The sequence below is a fragment of the Chrysochloris asiatica genome, unplaced genomic scaffold (assembly GCF_000296735.1).
Source record: "Chrysochloris asiatica unplaced genomic scaffold, ChrAsi1.0 scaffold00379, whole genome shotgun sequence".
Taxonomy (NCBI): Eukaryota; Metazoa; Chordata; class Mammalia; order Afrosoricida; family Chrysochloridae; genus Chrysochloris; species Chrysochloris asiatica.
Window position 1 is genome coordinate 538,242 of NW_006408897.1, and position 22,164 is coordinate 560,405.

General features: G+C 37.4%; 1 protein-coding gene across 1 annotated transcript in view; it reads left to right on the top strand.

Moving 5' to 3' along the window:
- CEP350 (centrosomal protein 350kDa) overlaps positions 1 to 22,164 on the top strand; it is a 175,370-nt gene that overhangs the window by 60,258 nt on the left and 92,948 nt on the right. The window contains exons 15-18 of the mRNA XM_006876426.1: positions 12,421 to 12,641; positions 13,116 to 13,279; positions 14,525 to 14,635; positions 15,033 to 15,173. Of these exons, the coding sequence (XP_006876488.1) occupies positions 12,421 to 12,641; positions 13,116 to 13,279; positions 14,525 to 14,635; positions 15,033 to 15,173 (637 nt within the window). The remainder of the gene's footprint in view (positions 1 to 12,420; positions 12,642 to 13,115; positions 13,280 to 14,524; positions 14,636 to 15,032; positions 15,174 to 22,164) is intronic.

Here is a 22,164-nt window from a genome sequence, read left to right on the forward strand (position 1 = left end):
CGGATTTACTGGATCATAAGGTGTTTCTATTTCCAACTCTAGGTAGTTTTCATACTGTTTTCTAGAGTGGTTGAACTATTTTACAGTCCCTCCAGTAATCTAGGAGGGCCACAGTATCTCCACACCCTCACCAGTATTTGTTGTTTTATGTCTTTCTGAACTTTGCTGTTAATTCTGGTTTGAGATGATATTTCATTGTTGTTTTGATTTGCATCTTTCTAATGGCTAATGATCACGAACATTTCTTTATATGTTTGTTGGCTGCCTGAATGTCTTCCTTGATAAATGTTTGTTCATGTCCTATGCCCATTTTTAAATTAGGCTATTTTTCTTTCTGCCCCCATAAAGATTTACAGCTTTGGAAACTCTGTTCAGGGTTGCTATGGGTCAGAACTGACTCCGATGGCGCTTAACAATAACAACAACATTTTTCTTGTAGAGGTGTTGCAGTTTCTTGTACATTTTATAAATTGGTCCATTGTCTGATATGTTATTGCAAAAATTTTTTTCCTGTCTGTGGGCTCCCTTTTTACTCTTTTAGTAAATTCTTTTGATGCAATTGTGTTTCTGATTTTAATATATTCCAGTCATTTATTTTGTCTTCTATTTTTTATGTATTTTTTTGCAATGTTTGATAGTCTATGTATGCACCTAAATTTACAACTATGTTTTCATTGATGATCTTTATAGTTCTGGGATTTACATTTAGGTCTTTAACCCATGTTGAGTTAGTTTTTGTATATGGTGTGAGATATGGGTGTTGTTTCATTCTTTGGCAAATGGATTTACAGTTTTTCCATCACCATTTGTTGAAGAGAATATTTCTTTTAGTCCTTTGTCAAAGATCGCTTGACTGTATGTGATTGTGTTTACTTTTGGGTTCTCAATTTTGTTCCACTGATCTATGTTTTGATCACTGTGGCCATGTAGTAAAATTTTGAAATTGGGGAGTGAGTGAGAGGCCTCCAACTTTATTCTTCTTAAGCAGTGCCTTGCTCCATCTGAGGTCCCTTTCATTTCCATTTAAAGTTCATGATAGTTTTTTCCATCTTTTAAAAACCATGTTGTTGGAATCTGGATTGGAATTGCATTATATCTGTATATTGCTTTGGGTAGTATTGACATTTTCACTATGTTAAGTCTTCCTAACCATGAGCGTGGTATATTCTTCGAGTCTTTCAAATCTCTCTTGGTTTCTTGTAGTAGTGTTTTGTGGATTTCTTTGTATAGGTCTTTTATTTATCTGGTTAGATTTATTCTTAAGTATTTCAATCTTTGTGTGTTTATTGTAAATGATATTGATTTCCTGATTTCCTTTTCAGAGCTATCCTTATTAGTATAAAGGAATCCAACTGATTTTTGTATATTGATCCTTGTACCCCGCCACTTTGTTGAATCTTCCGTTGAGTTCCAATTATTGTTTTTTTTTTTTTTTTTGCTGAGTCTTTGGGATTGTTTATGTATGTCATCTACAAATAGAGGGTTTTTTTTTTAATTAAATGTTTTTATTTTGGATTGATTGAAAGTTTACAGGGCACATCATCAGCTTCACTTTCAACCATTCATATAGCTTGTTTCATTACATTGATTATTATCCCCTCCATGCATCATCAGTTAACAGTGTTTCTCTCTATCCTCTTTAGCTTTTTTTTGGCGGGGGGGCTTGGGGGTGAACTTGCCTTTTTGGAATTTACAGTCTCGGCTTTTAGGGAAGGTTTTTACATTTGTCTGTGGATATCCAGGGCTCGTGTATGAGATTACTAACAAGCATTACTGAATAATCAGATGAGGGACAGTTTGCTATGTCTACTAGGTAGCTAAAGTCTGATCCTCAGAGCCTATGGTTTGGACGGTCAACAACACTTGGGCCCACAGGGTCTTGACCTCCTGACCGGGTCTGCACGGTCTGCATCAGATTCCCCCTTATTTATAGTTTGTTTAAGGGACGCTGCCTGTCTTAGGCGGTCAGTGCGAATTCCTCATTCTTACCCGTCATCGAAACTCATTGCAGCATGGCAATGGCTCTGTCTTAGGTTGCCGAGGTTCCACGTGATCCTTACCCGTCTCTGGCCACACGTCCAGCATAAACAGCCGCCATCCGAGGAAGGCAGGGAGGGAGGAGATCGCTGGGGACCCCATACGCAAGACGTTGCCAGCCCACCACCTGCTCTAAGGTGACCAAGCAGGATCACTATGCTGAGGTTCAATCAAGTTCTTAGGGGATCTTACTCTCTAGCAGGGGTAGCAAATTAGTAGCCACTCAGATCTGTTGGTTCTTTTGGCAGTCCATGGCACTTTCAGTATTCTCCTCCAACACCGTAACTCACTGTCCAGCTTTTGCATGCATATGAGATTACTGAAAATACCATGGCTTGGGTCAGGCACACCTTAGTCCTCAAGCTGACATCTTTGCTCTTCAACACTTTAAAAAGGTCTTGTGCAGCAGATTTGCCTAATGCAATATGTTGTTTGATTTCTTGACTGCAACTTCCTTTAGTGTTGATAGTTGATCCAAGAAAAATGAAGTCCTTGACAACTTCCGTATTTTCTCTGTTGATAAGAAGAATATTGTTTATTGGTCCAGTGGTGAGGATTTTTGTTTTCTGTACATTGAGATGTAATCCATACTGATGGCTGTGGTCTTTGATCTTCCTCAGTAAGTATTTTAAAGCCTCTTCACTTTCAGCAAGCAAGGTGATGTCATCTGCATATTGCAGGTTGTTAAGGAGTCTTCCTCTAACCCTGATGCCACATTTTTCTTCATATAATCCAGCTTCTTGGATTATTTGCTCAGCATACAGGTTGAATAAGTTTGGTGAAAGAATACAACCATGTCACACACCTTCCCTAATTTTAAACCATTCAGTGTTCCCATTTTCTGTTAGAATAACTGCCTCTTGGTCCATGGGTATGAATTAATTGCTGTTTGTATTTTTTGTGTGTGGTACTGCATGCTTTCTTGTGCTGAATTCATTTGTATGTGTGCTTTTGGGGGGTAATTTCTTCATAGTTTTAATGTTTTTAACATCTTGGATTTTTGTATTCTAGATTTGATGTGGAGGTGTATTAAATTTCTTTCAAGTTACCTTATATTTGATTAATTTCTTCCTCGTTTTAAAACAGTATGTTTTATCCTGAAATGTACATGACCTCCTCACCACCTGGATCTGTAACTATACTTTTCCCTTCATTTACTTTGTACTTGTCCTGATCATAGACCGACATCCCAAATTCCCCTACTTTCAGTCTTGTAGTTTTGTTCTGCTCTGGACTGTTCCATATCTGGACTGAGTTCTAGGTGGTATTGTCTATTTGTCAGTCTCTGGTTGTTGTCTGCTCTTGTTGGTTTTCAGACTGAATAACTCAAGTTTAATATATTTTGAAGTGCTAGCTTGGTTTTTACAAAGTTCCTTAATTTCTGTTTTTCCTGAAATGTTGTAATTTAACTGTCATATTTGATTGACATCGTTGTTGGGTATATGATTCTTGGTTGGCAGTTTTTTTTTTTCAGGGTTTTGCACGTTTCTCCTTTGTCTTCTTGGTTTCATGGTTTCTGTTGAGAAATCAGAGCTTAATTAATCTGAATGGAAAGTGATTTTCTTTTGGAGTCTATGCTGTCTGGGTTTTGCTTGGCTTATTGAATGTTTATATTCTTGTCTTCTAAGATGTTAGGGAAATTTTCTTCCACCAGTTCTTTACTGTCTCCTCTGTCGTTTTCTTTGTCTCGTCCTGTTCTGGAAATCCAATCAGCCTCAGGTTATTCCTCTTCATATTGTCCCACTTTAATCTTAGGCTTTCATCAGATATTTTTCTTTTTTCTTGCTTGTTCTTCTATCTTAGCAGTATTGAGAGATTTATCTTCAAGCTCACTGATTCTGGCTTCCATCCCTTAAGTTCTACTTCTTTGCCCTTTCATTGTATTGTCCATTTCTCATATTTCAGTATTGATCATCTGGACCTCTGTTTCCAGTTTTTTATTGTCTCCAGTGCTTTATCTATTTTGATTGATTGTTCTTGTTGCACTTTTCTGACTTCCTCCTTTATTCCTTGACCTTTTTGTGGAACATTTGGATGCATGTCAGTATCATTTTCTTGAATTCCTTTTCAGGTAGTTCTAGAACCTCTTTTCCTTTTAAAGCAGTTCCTAACTGTTCCTATTAGTTGTTTGCTTGAACTACCTGTCTTGTTTCTGCTCATGAGCAGAAATTTTCTCCTGCTTCTTAGGCATTGTGATATTGTTATATTAGTATTAATTTGATGAATCTATGTTGGTGTATTGAAAGTGCCATGGGCTGCCAAAAGAGCCAACAAATTTTGTGTTGGAAGAAGTGCAGCCAGAGTGCTCCTTGGAGTCCAGGATGGCCAAACTTTGTCTCTTATATTTTTGACATATTATCAGTCAGGACCAGTTGCTGGGGAAGGATATCTTGTTTGGTAAGGTGGAGGGTCAGAGAAAAAGAGGAAGACCCCCCCAGTGAGATGGATTGGCATAGTGGCAGCATCAATGGGCTCAAGCGTACAAACAGTTGTGAGGTTGGCCCAGGATCAGGCAATGTTCGTTCTGCTTTGCATAAGGTCAATATGAGTTGGTGCTGACTTGATGGCACCTAACAACAACAACAACATGTTAATTAATATTAAGTACTCTCCAGTTGTCTCCTGATAGGTGTGATCAGGAGATGGGGTTCTCTGTTCACTGTTCGTACAGTTCAATTCAGAGTGGTTTTTAACACAGGTGTTGGTTGTAGACACTGTTCTAGTGTATAGCAGCTGGTATTGGCTCTTGCCAATACCAGTTGGAATGGTTTTAGAGGGTGCAGTTGTTGCTTGGCTGTGTGACTGCAGATGCTGTCTCCTGTCCAGTGAGGCAGGAAGAGGAAGTTCTCCCAGAAGATAGCAGGAGGAAAACTAAAGACGAAAGTCATATAAAAATCCAAATAAAACAATATAAAGAGAATGGAACTGGGAAAGGGGGAAAATACAAAAACAAAAAAACAGTTTAAAAGAAAATAGACACAGACCACCACGGGAGAGTACTTATTTATTTATTAATTTATTTTATTGTGAATTGAGTGAAGGTTTACAGAGCAGGTCATGAGTTTCACATTCAAGAAATAACATACTTTCCTTCAGTACATCGTTATAATCCCCTCCATGCACGAACAGTTAACAGAATTTACCTCTGTTCACTTTAAACATTCCATTCCTCTGTGTCTTCTGCCGCCCCCATCTTAGCTTTGTCACCCTCCCTCCCACTGTATATTACCTGCCCCCTCACCCATGTCAACACATGTCTACATTCTAGCACGTTAATCATTTCCTTCTTTCCCCCAAATTATCGTAGATTGTTTATTTTATCAAGAAACCCCCTCCTTTTTTTTTGATGTATACTACCAAAAACAACAACAACAACAACAAAAAACACGCAGCAATGTGTAATCATTTAAACAACCAAAGGGCACATTCTGTAAGTCAGCCTCATGACCTCTATCACACAGCCTTTCTCTTTCCTTGAGTCTAGAGTCCTCAGCTACTTTATCTCTCCATGTCATCATCTCTGCCTCCATCGCTGTTGTCACTGCTTATCTGGTTAGGGTCCCATGTTCTGCTCATGCTCTTCTCTTTTGATGATCCTAGGATCCTCTGTTCTTGGAATGTAAGATTAACTACTCCCCCCTTTTTGATATACATCTTTTACCCTTACAGTTGTGAGAATTGCAGTTAGGTGTGATACCAATTGCTATTGAATTAAATGAATCCTATCCCCATTTCGTTTCACTAGACCCATCTAGACAAGAGGAAAAGTATTCAGTGGGAATTCTGCCTTCCCCTGCACACTCTGAAACTAAACTCCCTCTTGAAAACTTGTAAACCATTCATGTTGTGCCTTTTATAGCTTACGTCCCTTGCCCACACCCACACCCATTCTTGGTGGCCAATATAAGTTGACCTTTCTTATCAACCCTGTGTACACAGGGATACCTTTGATTCATGTGGTTTCTTATGCATGGTACTGGTGTCTTCTCCCTCTTTTCTCTTGTTATGTTTGCCAATGGTTTGTCAATTTTATTAATCCATTCGATGTACCAGCTTCTTGTATTGTTAAATCTTTCTATAATTTTTCAGTTTTCTATCTTGTTTATTTCCCCTCTGATTTTTAATTATTTATTTTCTTCTGGTGACTGTAGGTTTACTTTGTTGGTCTGTTTCTAATTGTTGGACATGTTGTGATAATGTGTTAAATTTTATTTCATTCTTTTTGGATATGTGCATTTATTGCAATAAATTGTCCTCTCAGCACTGCTTTTGCTATGTCCCAAAGATTTTGATATGTTGCGGTTTCATTCTCATTTGTTTCTAGGAATTTTGTAAATTCACCTTTTATTTGTTCTACTATCTAGTAGCTTTTAAGCAGTATGTTATTCAGTTTCCATGTAGTTGACTTCATTTCCTTGGTCTTCCTATTGTTGATTTTCTAGCATTGTGATTTGAGAAGATGCTTTCTAGTATTTCATTGTTTGTAAGTTTATGGAGACTTGTTTTGTGGCCTAACACATGGTCTGTTCTGGAGAATGTTCATGTGCACTGGAAAAGAATGTGTATTGTGCTGTTGTTGGGTTGAATGTTCTGTATACATCTATGAGGTCAAGTTGGTTGATTATGTTGTTTAGTTCCTATGTGTCTTTGTCAGGTTTCTTTCTGGTTCTTTCCTTTTTCAAAATTGATGTATTAGAATCTCCCACTAGTATTGTAGATTTGTCTATTTCTTCTTTCAATTCAGTTATGGTGTGCTTCGTATATTTTAGGGCTCTTTCATCGGAAGCATGGATATTTATAATAGTTATGTCATCTTGTTCAGTTGACCCTTTAATCATGAGATAATGGCCTCCTTTATCTCTTATGCTGGCTTTTGCCTTGAAGTTTATTTTACTAGAGATTAGTATTGACAATCCTGCTCATTTTTTATTGCAATTAACTTGATGTATTTTTTTCCCATCCTTTAACTTTTCATCTGTTTTTGTCTTTGTGTGTAAGGTAGCATCTCTTGCAAACTGCATATTGAAGGATCTTTGTTTGTTTGCTCATTAAGGCTATTATCTATCTCTTGACTGGTGAATTTAATCTGTTGACTTTTAGTGTGATTATCTGTAGGTCTAAATTAATTGCTGTCATTATGTTTGTGTTTTGTGGTACTGTTGGTTTCTTTGTTCTGCATGCCTTCCTGTGCTGAGTTCATGTTTTTTGTGCTTTTTCTGGTCAGTTTCTTCATACTTTTAATGTTTCCATGTTCTTGGATTTTCATTTTCTTGATATGTTGTGAAGTATTAATTTTCTTGAAGGTTACTCTATGTTCTATTAACTGTTTCCTCCATTTAAAACAGTCTGTTTTATTTTGAACTCTACCTGACCTCCTCACCACCTGGATCTCTGTTCCTCTATTTTCCCCTTCTTTCACCTTGTAATTGTTTTGATCCTAGACTGACCTCCCAGGTTCTCTGAAATAGTTTACATGAGAAAACATTAACTTTACATTTATCCTAAAGCCCTGGGTTGGGTTTGAGAAAATCCCTTAGCTTTTGTTTATCCTGGAATGTTTTTTATTACACCATATTAGATTGCTAGCTTTGCTGAGTAGGTGATTCCCAGTGGCATTTTTTTCTTTCAGTGTTTTATATATGTCTCCCTATTGCCTTCTTGCCTGCATGGTTGAAGTTTAATCTTATTTGCTTGCCTTTGTCAGTAATACTTCTCTTTTCCCTAGCTGCTTTCAGCGTTCTCTCCTTGTCTTTGATTTTGGGGAGCTTGATTTTGATATACCTTCATGATTTTCTTTTGGAATCTACCCTTCCTTGGGTTCGTTTAGCTTCTTGAAAGCTTATCTTCTCGTCTTCCAGGATGTTAGGAAACTTTTCTTCCAGAAGCTCTTCACCTGTCTCCTCTGTGGTCTTCTGAGATCCCTCTTGTTCTGGAATTCCAGTAACTCTCAGATTATTCTTCTTCATGTTGTCCCACATGAATCTTAAGCTTTCTTCAGATTTTTAAAATTCTTTTTTCTACTTGCTCTTCTACCTTAGCAGTATTAAGAGATTTGTCTTCTAACTCGCTGGTTCTAGTTTCCATCTCTTCCATTCTATTCCTTTGTCCTTTCAGTGTGTTGTCCATTTCTGATATATTATTAATTGTTTGAACCTCTTTTTTTTTTTTTTTTAGGTTTTGGACTTTTCCAGTGCTATTTCTGTCTTATTTGATTGTTCTTGTTGCACTTTCCTGACTGCTTATTTATTTTTCTCAACCCCTCTGTGGAGCATTTGGAAGCACTTCAATATCATTCTCCTGTATTCCTTATTAGGGAATTCCAAAGCCTGTGCTCCTTCCTTTGGGAATTCAGATTTACCTCTAGCTCATTTGATTCAGCTACTCTAGCTTGTTTCTGGACTTGAGCTGAGATCTTCTGTTGTTTCTTGGGCATTTTCAATAATTAGAAATATTTTCAGTAATTAGATGAATGCATGTTAATATATTAAGCTTTCTGATTGTCTCCTGGTAGATGTGATCAGGAGATGGACTTCACTTTTCACTTCTATTATTACTCAACTCAGAGTAGTTTTTGCAAGTGTTGGTTGTCTACGCTTCTCTGGAATGTAGCAGCTGGTATTGGCTTTTGCACAGATGGTGGAATTTTTTAGGGTGTGATTGTAGCCTGGCTATATGGCTGCTCTTCTAGGGTAACATAGGAGAGAATGAGCCCACATCAAGGTAAAAGGGGGACAAAAAAAAAAAAAATGATTGGACACCAATGTCTGTAATTGCCACACAAAAAACAAAGATTGGACACTAAAGTCTATAATCACCACACACACAAACACACATAAAACAATGTAGCAAAGTAGTACAGTTGTTTCTCATGGTGAGAAATAGCCCACAGCTGGCCAGAGCTGTTTTAAGCTGTTCCTGCTCAAAATGGCTGTGCCAGGCATTGTCAGCAGCCTCCAGTCAGACAATGCCACTTTTCTTGCTTCTGCTACATATCCCACTAGACTTTCGATACTTATAAATATTATCTTATATGTGGCTCAGAGTTCCCGGATCGTCCACTGAACCTGATTTGTCTGGTATTTTATTTTATTGCTGGCGGAGGTCTACACGGTGCTTCCAAGAGTAATTTAATGCCACTTAAGGCGTTCTGCTCCCATAAAGATTTACAGCCTTGGAAACCCTGTGCAGGGTCACTATGAGTCGGAACTGACTCCACAGTACTTAACAACAACAAATGGACTTTTGAATTAACAGCTTGAGAAATTTCATGATGTTTCCCGTGTGCCTCTCTGATCTATCACCAGCTTTTTTCCTTTTCTTTCCCCATTTATTTCTTTCCATCAAGTCCATTCAGTTATTTATCATAGTATGAACTAGCCCAAGGCTGGCCAGAGCCCATTTGGTAGAGACTGCTCACACCAGCTCTTTGTGTTGTCTCCTCCCCCTTGGATTCTGTGCCCAGCCTCGGGGGGATCCATGCAGGTCCTTCCCTGGGGGTGTCTACTCGTATATAGGTCTCACTTCAAGTCATCAGACAGGAAATGAATAGGAAGAGAAAAAGAAAAAAATGACACCCTTGTAAGTTGCAGGCAGGTTTCTGTAGCATGATGCTCTCTTTTTCTCAGTCCACTCATTACTGTTTCTAAAGGTTGAGGCAGGTCAGATTACTGCCCCAAATGAGAAGTCACATCCTCTTATCTGAAGCTCAGAATTCCAGGACTGTCCTCTGAGTCGGTTTCACCCAGTTTTCCCTGTTTTTGCTGAAATTGATCTATACAGCCTTTTTGCCTAGTCTGCCATAGAGTCTTACCTCTTCAGTTAATCTTCTGTTAGTCTCAGTTTTTACTTCTTCCTCTGAAGTTTTCTCTCCTTATAAACACTTCCAACAGATTTTTGAAATCTCAGTAATTCTTGAAATCTTCCCAAACTGATTGGAAGTAGAGCCTTAGCTCTTAAATTGATTATGGAATTTGCACATTCTGTTGTGTGTGTGTCTAGTTCCTTTTTTATATTTGATATCATGTACTTCTCCTGATACTTACAAGTAACCTTCAGTTATTATTTCATGTAGGGTTCCTGCTCAGTTATCCATGTGATATTATATCTGCTGCATGTTTTGCCTTTCTGGAAATCTATCTTTGTGAAGAAATATATATAAATACATGTTTTATTTTTAAAACTAACCTTGTGCTTTTTTGAGTACAGTGTCACATCTACCATTTTTAATCTTTCAATGTTGCACATATTGTTACATCATTAGTATTATAGTTGTTATATTTGAAACTTAATTTTGGTTTGTCAGATATTTTGGAATTTAGAAATCTTTTCTTTTCCTTAAAAGAAACCCTGATGATTTAATTTGTAAAGTCTACAAAGTTAAATGTTTTTGAGAAAGAATTCGTAGCCAAATAGGTTTGATGAATGCTTCATATTACCATCTAGGCTTCTTTGACCCTGAACCATATTGACTCACAGGGGATAAAATGTTTTGAGGCTTTGATAGACTTCCTCCCATTTATTTTTTTTAAAGTAGAAGCTTTTTCCCATTTTTATTTTTTTATGGCAGGTTTATTGTCATTCTTAGAAACATGATTTTGGAAATGCTAGTTTAGGTGAATCTTCTCTTCAATTATAAATTTATCTTGTAAAACTATAAAATTAGAGTAAGACACAGAGTACTTTGTTTTGTTTAATATTATGTTGGAATTCTTTAATGAAAATCTATTAGGAGACATAAGTAATGATAATTATTTTCTTGTTCCATGATTGAAATTATCAGACTATTTAGATAGTATTTTCCTAAGCCAGCAATAGGAAATTAATATTACTGTTATATGTGGGTTAATGGGTTAATGCATTTGTCTGTAAGGTTGGTTTCAACCCCAGGGTCTGCAGTTCAAGCTCACCAGCTGCTCCTTGGAAACCCTATACAGGATTGGTATGAGTCAGAACAGACTTCATGGTACTTAAAAAAACAGCAACAACAACAGTGCCTCTTAAGACATTGAAGTCCTGGAGTGGTGCTGTTGGATAAGAACTCGACCACACGGTTGGTTTGAACCACAAGGTTGGCAGTTCAAATTCATCAGCTGCTCCTTGGAAACTATAATCAGGGTCTCGCTATATGAGTCGGAATTGACTCGACAGCACTTAACAACAATAACAAGACATTATTTTTATTAAAACATTTTCATGCTGGGTATGAAGGAAATTCTTGCCTTTGAAACTATTTCATCATTTTATTAAATGCTAAAAGCAAACTTGTTTTAGTATGTTAACTATATAGTTTCTGCTTTGATGGGCTAGACATATGCCTTGAGTAGAATTAAACTCTTTTAAGAGTTGTTAGAAATTTCTCTGAGAAGTTATTTATTAGAAAATTCAGGAAAGAACTATAGCACTAAAAGGTAGATAGAATTAAACAGGCATATATATGTATATGTGTATAAATATAATGTGCTGGACTGCACGATAGGTTTAAACCACAAGATCGGCTGTTCAAGCTTGCCAGCTGCTCCCCGGAAACCCTATACAGAGTCGCTGTGAGTTGGAACCAACTCAGTGGTACTTAAAAAAATATGAAAATAATTTTTTTGCTACAAATCTTTTGGGCTAAGCAGATTAACAAAAACTAGTTTTTGTCGTTTCTAAGTTTTTAACAGAGTCCCCTGGATGGTGTAAATGCCTCACATGGTCCTTTGCTAACCATAAAGTAGGAACCTTGTTCATTGAGAGGTGCCTTGAAAGAAAGGCCTGATGATCAACTCTGAAAAATTCAGCCATTAAAAACCCTGTGAAGCACAGTTCTGTTCTGACACACATGTTGGATTTCACTTGATAGCAGCCAGCTACTGGTTAACATTTATAGTACAAATCTTGACATTTTTTTCTCCTTCAGAGATATATTTTAAGATACTTTGAAAGCAAGACAGTTTGACCTTGGCTTTTGCATATGCTATAATTTTATTGTTCTATAAGGTCCAACTATTTAGGAAGGTCTTGCCATATACTACAGTGACATTAGGTACATAACCACTTAAGGTCAGCAGTTCGAAACTACCATCTGTTCCATGGGAGAAAGATGAGGCTTTCTGCTCCCGTAAAGATTTACAGCCTTGGAAACCCTGTACAGGGTCACTATAGGTTGGAACTGACTCCACGGCACATAACTACCACCACCAATCAAGTTACTGCCTTTCTCCTTCATTGGTCAGGGTTTGTGCCTAGAGAAGTATTCATAGTTACTCAGCAGGTTCTAGATTGAATCACAGCTTTTTAAGGTTAATGTAAAAACAGTTATGCATGTTGTTCTTAGTAATTGTTTGGCTTGTTTTTGAGAGTAGTTTTCCGTTTTCTAATGTCTTAATGAAACAAAATTTCTAGTGTCTCTTCAGAGAAGGGAAGATCTCAGAAAACTCCGACATCTCCTCTATCTCCAAGTTCTCAGAAATTGTTACAGTTTGACCTTCCGGGAACTTCATTGGAAAAGACTAAGTCCTCGGTAGTAATACCTCCAACTACAACAGCATTTAAACCTCCTGCAGCCTTCACGGATGTTAATCTGACTGCCAGCAGAACAACTGCAGAGATGGCTTCAGCACTGGGCAAGTAGCTCCACGCAGTTTCAAATTTTAAAAGAAGATAGCAATATTTTTCTTCCCCAAAATTCCGTTTCTTAAAGTCGAGCCATGGGAAAATGTTATTTCTTATGGATGTAATTACTTTGTGAAGTATTAAAACAAAAACTATGCAGGAAATTAAGTCTTGGAAAAATAAAGAGATTTGAGTGGCGATTCCTCCCCTCCCCCTTATTTCCAGCATTAAATATTAGTTGAAGCACACCTGAAAAATACATTCTATTTGTGTAATCCTAAATGTTTATGGGTATATGCACTTATATGTATAAAAACATGTATAAAACTGACTTGATGGTGCTTAGCGACATCATTAATATAAAAGAAGCAGCTTGCTTTCCTCCATCGAAAAGCATATTTGGTTCTTGGCTGTTAAAGTGAGAAACAAATTTTAGAAATCTGTGATAGAATTTTTTCATTTGACAATTATTATATGCTCTCCAGGTTCTAAGCGCTTTTCCCCTGTTGGCCTCCAGCATCGTTTGGCAGCAGAACTCAGTTATTTGAATGCTATTGAGGAGTCCATGCGCCAACTGTCAGATGTAGAAAGAGTTCGAGGCATTTCGCTTGCTCAGCAGGAGAGTGTGTCTCTGGCTCAAATCATAAAGGTATTTGTGGAGTTTTCTTTCTTTTTAGCTTTTTGTGGGTTTTCTCTTTTCTATTTGAGCAAGCCATTGTATGACTTTATGTCCAGCCTTACCACCACTAGTGAATACAAAGTACTTACCACTAGTCCAGAAGAGACAAAAATATTTAAATCTGAGTCAAAAAGTATCATTTCTAGGGTTCCTATTTTTATACATACGAAAGAAATGTGTTTTAAAATGCTTCTGTGATCAGTAGATTATTGCAGATAAGTTTTTTCATGAATACACTTGCCTTAGTCTTGTTATAGTACCTTCAAAAAATAAAAGGCCTGATAAAAACTGGCATCCAAAGGAATCTCATGGGCCAGTTAAATTCAAAACAGAGGTCAGCTCAGAAGATATGCTTGACTGTTTTTTGGGTTGTGATGGGATAATCTTGATAGATTGTCTTCAAGGATACAGGACGATCATGGGGGCTTATTAGGAAGAATTTTTATAACTGAAAACTACATAGGTGAGAAAAAAAACAGGAAAGTTGCTCTTAAGTCTTGTTTGACTTATTCTTAAGTTTTCCTTTTTTATAATGTCTTACTGAGACAAAACTTAGTGTTTTATCAGAGAAGGGAAGATTTCAGAAAACTCTGACATTTCCTCTCCAAGTTTTCATAGGAATGTTTTTCCATCACAGTAACGCACCTGCTCTTTCTTTGAGGTTAGCAAGCCCTGTCCTACAAGAATTTCATTGGGAAACAATGCCTCATATAGCTTACAGCCTGATATTACTGCTTCACATTTCTTTTTGTTACCAAAACAAGATTTTAAAGGTACATAATTTGAGTCCCTTGATGATGCCAAATTGTCATTTTGATGTTACATGAAGGTGAAATCACTACCTTCAGAATATTTTAGACCTAGATGGTGGATATGTGGAGAAACAATAGTTTCAAATTTTGAGGTTTTGTTTAATAAAGGTATTGTGAGTTGTGAAGTATAATCTTCATTTTTATATACGACATCTTCCATAGAGGACCTCTAACTTTTTGCTTTCAAACCAATTTTGGGTACAGTTCTTAGTCTTGTATGCCTTGAAAGTTTTTTCTGTTAATACACTCTTTAAGACAAAGGAGGTTATTAAATACTTTTTATAAATGATAATGCCCCAATCTGTTACATCAGATGATTTATATTAGGAAAATAACACTGGTTTATTTTAGTTACTGTGATAAAATTCTTACAGTTAATATTTGTCATTGCTTTATTTTGAAGGCACAGCAGCAACGACATGAAAGAGACTTGGCCCTTTTGAAACTGAAGGCTGAGCAAGAAGCTTTGGAGAGCCAGAGACAATTAGAAGAAACCCGAAACAAAGCAGCCCAGGTAACGTATTTTGCATTAAGTAAACTTAAATTTCTGTCTCTAAATTACTTTTGTGTTCTTTAATTTTATAAGAATGAATCAGAATAAATGTAAGTAACAATATTTTAGTGCTTTATACTGTATGGGATAACTTTATGTCATTGATTTCTTGTATCTTGAAATTTGTAGGCAAAGATAATTATTCCCAATTTAGGGGAGTGGAAACTGAGGTACACAGTTGTTATTTATCCATGGTCACATCAACTAGTTAACAGTAGAGTTAAGACTCACACTATGAAATCCAGATAGTAGTCAAGTGTTTGACATTTGGTCTGTGAAACAAGTTTATAAATTAACAGGAGAGTTGGGGCAGGGGAGCTGAAACTTAAGTCTTCTTTTCACCCCCTTTTACTTATAGGTTCATGCAGAGTCATTAAAGCAGGTTGTTAAATCACAACGCGAAGTAACTGAAGTCCTGCAGGAGGCAACATGTAAAATAGCAGCTCAGCAAACAGAGACTTCTCGCCTCACCACAGATGCTGCACGCCAAATCTGTGAGGTAAGTTCCTTTTTGCTTTTGTAATTTTCAGTCAGTCACCGACTTTGGCCTTAGGATTCTAATATCTAGCAAAAAGTATATTTTCAATGATATATGTACAGTATGGTGCCATACTCTATTGAAATGAAAGATTGTAATTGATGGGAATGTGTTGTACATGTAAATGACGTAGAGGCTGGAAAAACACTCTAAATTTCTGCCATCTAGTGAGCTTTCTTAAAAAAACGCTGTTTATATTGACGTATAATTTGTTGTTGATAAGTGCCATCGAGTTGATTCCAACTGATAGTGACTTTTTATAGGGTTTCTGAAGAATGACTGGTGAGTTTGAACTGCTGACCTTTTGGTTAGCAGTCCAGTCCGTATCTTAAAGAGCCACAAAAAGACTTCTTCCATAATTTACAAACAATAAAATGCATCTATTTTAAGTTTGATGAGCTTTGACAAATATGTACATACATATATGAAGGGTCTTCAGAAAGTTTGAGGAAAATGGAATTAAAAGATAAGGAATTTTTCTAAAAAATTTTTAATTCCCCTCATATGTGTAAAACAAAATCTTAGTAAAACAATAGAACATTTTCATCATCCCACAAAGTTCCTTCATGTCTATTTGAAGTCAATTCCCAACTTTGGTCCCAGAGAGCAACTGATCTGCTTTGTATAAAGATGTTTTCTTTTTACCCAGAATGATGTTAGTTAGTGTCTTTTCTTTTATTATGCAAGGATAAAGCCAGAAGTAGTTTAACTGCTGTCTCTCTATAGGATATCATAATCTATAATTATGGTTTCAGTTTATTTTAGCAGTTATATCCTTGTATTTGTTTTGTTTAACGTATTATTGCGAATTAAGTGAAGGTTTGCAGAGCAGATCATCAATTTTACATTAAGCAAATCATATGCTTTGCTTGGTTACAATGATTGAAATTCCCTCCATGTAACAATATTTACCATTATTCATGTTAACTACTGCATTTCTCGCTTGTCTCCTGCTACCTTCATCTTTCCTCTGCCACCCTCCCTCTTGTATATTCCCTTCCCGGTCACCCATGTTAACATGCATCTGTCCTCTAACCTGTGAATAATATTCCCCTCCCCCTACCCCCTAAAACCATCATAGAATGCTTCTTTTAGCATAAAAACCATTTCTTTTTACAACATTGGTCTCTAACAATATTTGTCCTTTTGTGATTGACTAATTTCACTCAACATAATATCCTCTAGGCTTACCCATGTTGTGAGGTATTTTGCAGATCCATTATTATTATTCAGCATTTGCATAGTATTCCATTGTATACATGTACAAACATTTGTTTAACAATTCTTCTCTTGATGGGCCTTTAGGCTGTCTCTGTATTTTTGGTGTGTATCTTGTAGACAGCATATTAAAGGATTTGGTTTTCTTATCCATTCTGCTCTCTTTGAATCTTGACTGGTGCATTTAATCCATTTACACTCAGTGTAACTTTCGATAGGTATGAATTGATTGCTGTCATTTTTCCATATGGTTTATTGTGATGCTGTTGGTTTCTTTGCCACATAATTTTCTGCACTGAGTTCATATTATTTATGGATTTTCTTTTCACTTTCTTCATATCTGTTGTGGTGGTGTTGTTAGGTATCATAGAGTCAGTAACAACTCATAGAGACCCAGTGCACAAGGGAACAAAATACTGCCCGATCCTGCACCAACCTCACAGTCGTTGCCACACTTGACCCCATTGCTGATGCCACTGTGCAAATTCATCTTGTTGTTGGTCTTCCTCTTTTTCTCTGACCCTTCATTTACCAAACATGATCATCATCTTTCTCCAGCAACTGAGCCCTTCTGATATTATATTGGAAATATGAGACACAAAGTTTGGCCATTCTGGCTTCTAAGGAGCATTCTGGCTGTACTACTTCCAACACAGATTGGTTTCTTCCTTTGGTACTTAATGATACTTTTAATATTCTCCCACAATACCATAACTCAAATGCATCAATTCTTCTATGGTCTTTATTCATTATACAATTTTCATATGCATATGAGGCTATTGAAAATACCATGGCTTTGGTCAGGTGCACCTTAGTCCTCAAACTGACATCGTTGCTCTTCAACACTCTAAAGAGGTCTTGTGCAGCAGATTTGCCTAATGCTTTCTTTTTGTATGTTGTTCTTGATGTCATTCCACAACTCTTCTGGTCTTTGGTCTTTCTTTAATTCTTTAATGTCTAATGCATCAAATCTTTTCTTCAAATGTTTTCTAAATTCAGGTGGAATATGTTCAAGTTTACATTTGGACTCTTATGGATTTTTTTTTTTTTATTATTAAATGTTTTTATTTTGGATTGAGTGAAAGTTTACAGGGCACATCATCAGCTTCACATTCAACCATTCATATAGCTTGTTTCATTACATTGATTATTATCCCCTCCATATATCATCAGTTAACAGTGTTTCTCTCTATCCTCTTTAGCTTTTTTTTTTTTGGGGGGGGGGCGGGGAGGGACTTGCCTTTTTGGAATTTACAGTCTCGGCTTTTAGGGAAGGGTTTTACATTTGTCTGTGGATATCCAGGGCTCATGTATGAGATTACTAACAAGCATTACTGAATAATCATATGAGGGACAGTTTGCTATGTCTGCTAGGTGGCTAAAGTCTGATCCTCAGAGCCTATGGTTTGGACGGTCAACAACGCTTGGGCCCACAGGGTCTTGACCTCCTGACTGGGTCTGCATCAGATTCCCCCTTATTTATTGTTTGTTTAAGGGACGCTGCCTGTCTTAGACGGTCAGTGCGAATTCCTCATTCTTACCCGTCATCGAAACTCATTGCAGCATGGCAATGGCTCTGTCTTAGGTTGCCGAGGTTCCACGTGATCCTTACCCGTCTCTGGCCACATGTCCAGCATAAACAGCCACCATCCGAGGAAGGCAGGGAGGGAGGAGACCAGCTGGGAACCCCATACACAAGACGTTGCCAGCCCTGGATTTGTTTTAATGTTCTTTATTTTCAGCCTGAACTTGCATATGAGCAATTGATGATCTGTTTCACAGTCTGCCCCTAGCCCTGCTTTGGCTAATGATATGGAGCTTTTCTACTTTGTCTTTTTACAGATGTAGTCAGTTTGTTTTCTGTGTATTCCTTCTGGTGAAGTCCATGTGTATAGTTGTCTTTTATGTTGTTTTAAAAAGGTATTTGCAGTGAAGTCATTGGTCTTGCAGAATTCTATCATGTGATCCTTAGGCCATATTTTCCAATGACTTATCCATCCTCTTTGTTTCCAACGTTTGCATTCCAATCTCCAGTAATTATCAGTACATCTTGATTGCATGTTTGATAAGTTTCAGACTAAAGAAATTAGTTGTGTTCTTCAATTTTTCTTTGCTGGCGTTAGTGGTTGGTGCGTAAATTTGAATAACAGCAGTATTAACTATCCTTACTTGTAGGCATATGGATATTATCCTATCACAGACAGTGTGGTACTTCAAGATAGATCTTGAAATGTTCTTTATGATGATGTATGCGATGCTATTCCTCTTCAGTGTAGCATTCCTGGTGTAGTAAACCATGAGATTGTCAGATTCAAAATGCTAGTACCTGTCCATTTCAGCTCACCAATGCCTAGGATATCAATGTTTATGCATTCCATTTCATTTCTGACGATTTCCAATTTTTCTAGAGTCATGCTTCGTACATTCCATGTTACAATTGTTAATGGATGTTTACAGCTATTTTTCCTGGTTTTGAATATAGTGCCTCATCAGCAAATGAAGATACAGAGGCCTTACTCTGTTCATGTCACCATGGTGAACTCTACTTTGAGGAGGCAGCTCTTCCTAGTCGCATTTTGAGTGCCTTCCAACCTGAAGGGTTCATCTTCTAGGACTATATCTTGAAAGTATTCTGGTGCTGTTTGTCATATTTCAATTTTCAATATTTTGGTGACTAAGTCCGTCTCATCTTCTTCTTTCCCTTTTATTTTTTTTAAAGTTTTTATTGTGGATTGAGTGAAAGTTGACAGAGCAGATCATCAGTTTTGCATTCAACAAACCTTGTTTCATTACAATGATTATAATCCTCCACATACCATCAATTAACACTATTGCTCTCTATTTACTTTAGCTCTTTTTTTTTTTAAACACTCAGGCACATACAATAAATTTACACCACCAAACGGCACATTCTGCAAGTCTGACTCCAGGCCACCAGCTCTTAATCCCTCTCTTCCCATGAATCTAGAGTCCTCAGCTGCTCCCTCTTTGTATGTCCCCATCTCTGCCTCCATCTCTGGTTTCGCTGCTTCTCTGGATAAGGTCTCGCATTCCGTTTGTGCTCTTTTCCCTTGATGGTCCTAGGGTCCTTTGTTTCTGGACTAACTACTCCTCCATTTTGTTACAAAACTTCTACTTTTACAATTGTGACAGTCACAATTAGTCATGATAACAATTACTCACTCTTGAATCATAAGAATCTTATCCCCATCTCTTTTCACCAGATCCATCTAGACAAGATGAAAGTTCTTCATTGGGGACTCTTTTTCTCACACACACTCTTAAACTAAACTCCCCCTTGAAACCTTGCAAACCAGTCACTTCGAGCCTTTATCGCCCATTCATTTTAGGTACCCAATGTTTTAAGTTGCCCATCCCTATCTGCCGAGTGTACAGAGGGGGTAGCATTGATACTTGATGTGAAGACTCCTTCCCTTTCTTTTGGTATTTAGAGTTACAAATTGTAGCAATTTACCCATGTTTCCTTTACAAAAATTGTTTTTTTTTTTTCTTTTTAAAAAAATCTTCCTCTACTCTAGTTCTTAAGGAGCTCTGGTAGCATAGTGGTTACGAATTGGGCTATGAACCGCAAGGTCAGCAGTTCGAAACTACCAGCTGCTCTGCGGGAGAAAGATGAGGCGTTCTGCTCCTGTAAAGATTAACAGCCTCGGAAACCCTGTGCAGGGTCGCTATGAGTCAGAACCGACTCTACGGCACATAACAACAAAAACAACTCTAGTTCTTATTATTAAGCTTTCGAGGCTAGGTCAAATGGGTACTTATCTGCAAGTTTGGGTGTTCTTGTGCGCCTCCTCTTACTCCATAGCAGCTAGATGCTTCACTCTCAGCTCTAGCCCTCCATGGCTATGTCATTTTCTATGGGTTCAGGTGTCCCCAGGTGTCACCACACTTTGGACCAATCAGCCCTTCCTCTTCTTTCTCACATCTCCAGGTCAATGGTTGTCTGTGGAACGTGGTTTGAGCTCAGCCCATTTCTTCATTGCTGCCTTTCCCACTCTTCCACTCACCAGTAGACTAATGTGGTCATCAGCAAGCTTACATGCCTGCTTATGTGTTCCCTTTGAGTTTCAGTCTTAGAGGGGTTTTTTCCTGAAGGAACTTGATTGCTTGCCTTGATGGCTTCCCAGCGAACAACTTAACTTATTCTTGTAGCCAGTCATACTGCCGTTTTTCTTTTGGGTTTTTAGTCTGTCTTCTTTTGGAAGCTCCACTGAAACCTGTCCCCCATGGGAGACTCTGATGATATTTAAAACACCAGTAGTATAACTTCCAGAATCACAGCAAGACGCAAGCCACCACAGTACAACAAAGTGACAAATGACTATTAATGTTTACTAAATCTTTCTGGTTTTCCTTTTTTTAAATTTTGATGTGCAGGTATATTTTCTTTCTTTTTTTAATGTTTTCTTGTGAATTGTGTGATAGTCTACATGGGAGAACATCAGCTTTACATTCATTCCATCATCCATCATTTGCAGGTATATTTTCTTTGAGATTACCCTGTAATTCATTAATTTTTTTTCTCTATTTAAAACAATGTTTTATCTTGAAATCTGCTTGACTTCCATGCCATTTGAAAGTTCTGTATCTACACTATTCCCATTACTGCTTTGTAGTTGATTTCATTATAAACCAAGATCTCTGGTTTTCTCTATTTTCAATCTTGTAGGTTTGTTTCACTTTAAACACGTCTATTTTCTGTGTTAGGGACAGCTCTGGTAGCGTAGTGGTTACCAATCGGGCTGCGAACCTTAAGGTCAGCGGTTCGAAACTACCAGCTGCCCCGCGGGAGAAAGATGAGGCTTTCTACTCCCGTAAAGATTTACACCCTCGGAAACCCTGTACCGGGTCGCTATGGGTCGGAACCGACTCGATGGCACACAACAACAACAACAACATTTTCTGTGTTGGGACTCCTGGTGTGGTGCTGTAGGGTAAGCACTTGACCACAAGGTCGGTTTGAACTCCAAGGCAATTCAAACTCAGCAGCTGCTCCCCGGGAGCCCTATACAGGATCCCTGAGTCAGAATCGACTCAACAGCCCTTAGCAACAACAACATATCTGGATTGAGTTATGGGTGATGTTATCATGTATGATCATCTCAGATTGTTGTCTGCTTTTGTTCTCATTCCAAAGAACACCCTTTATTATTTTTTGTAAAGTTCGTGTGGTCCTTACAAATTCCTTTGATTTTTGTTTATCAAGTAATACCATAATATCACTGTCATATGAGAGAGCTTTGCTGGTTATATGATTCTTGATTGGCAATTTTTGTCTTTCAGAGTTTTGTATATGTCATTCTATTGCTTTCTTGCCTGCGTGGATTTGCTAGAAATCAGAACTTAGTCTTATCAGTTCTCCTTTTAGGTGACTTTTTGTTTTTCCTGAGCTGCTCTCAGGATTCTTAACTTGTAGTTGGTTTTGGAAAGGTTAATTGTGATTTATCTTAGTTATTTTCTTTTGGAATCTGCCCTTAGGGTTCATTCAGCTTCTTGTATGTTTGTCTTCTCACCTTTCATGCTAGGTAAGTTTTTGTCCAACTAATATTGGACAGTTTTTCTTTGTACTTTTTATTGTCTCTTTCTGTTTTGGAATTCCAGTCACTTGTAAGATGTTCCTCTTCATGGTGTCCCATATAACTCTTAGGCTTTCTTTGGATTTTTTCATTCTTTTTTTTTGGTTGCTGTATCTTAAAGCTCACAAATTTGGGCT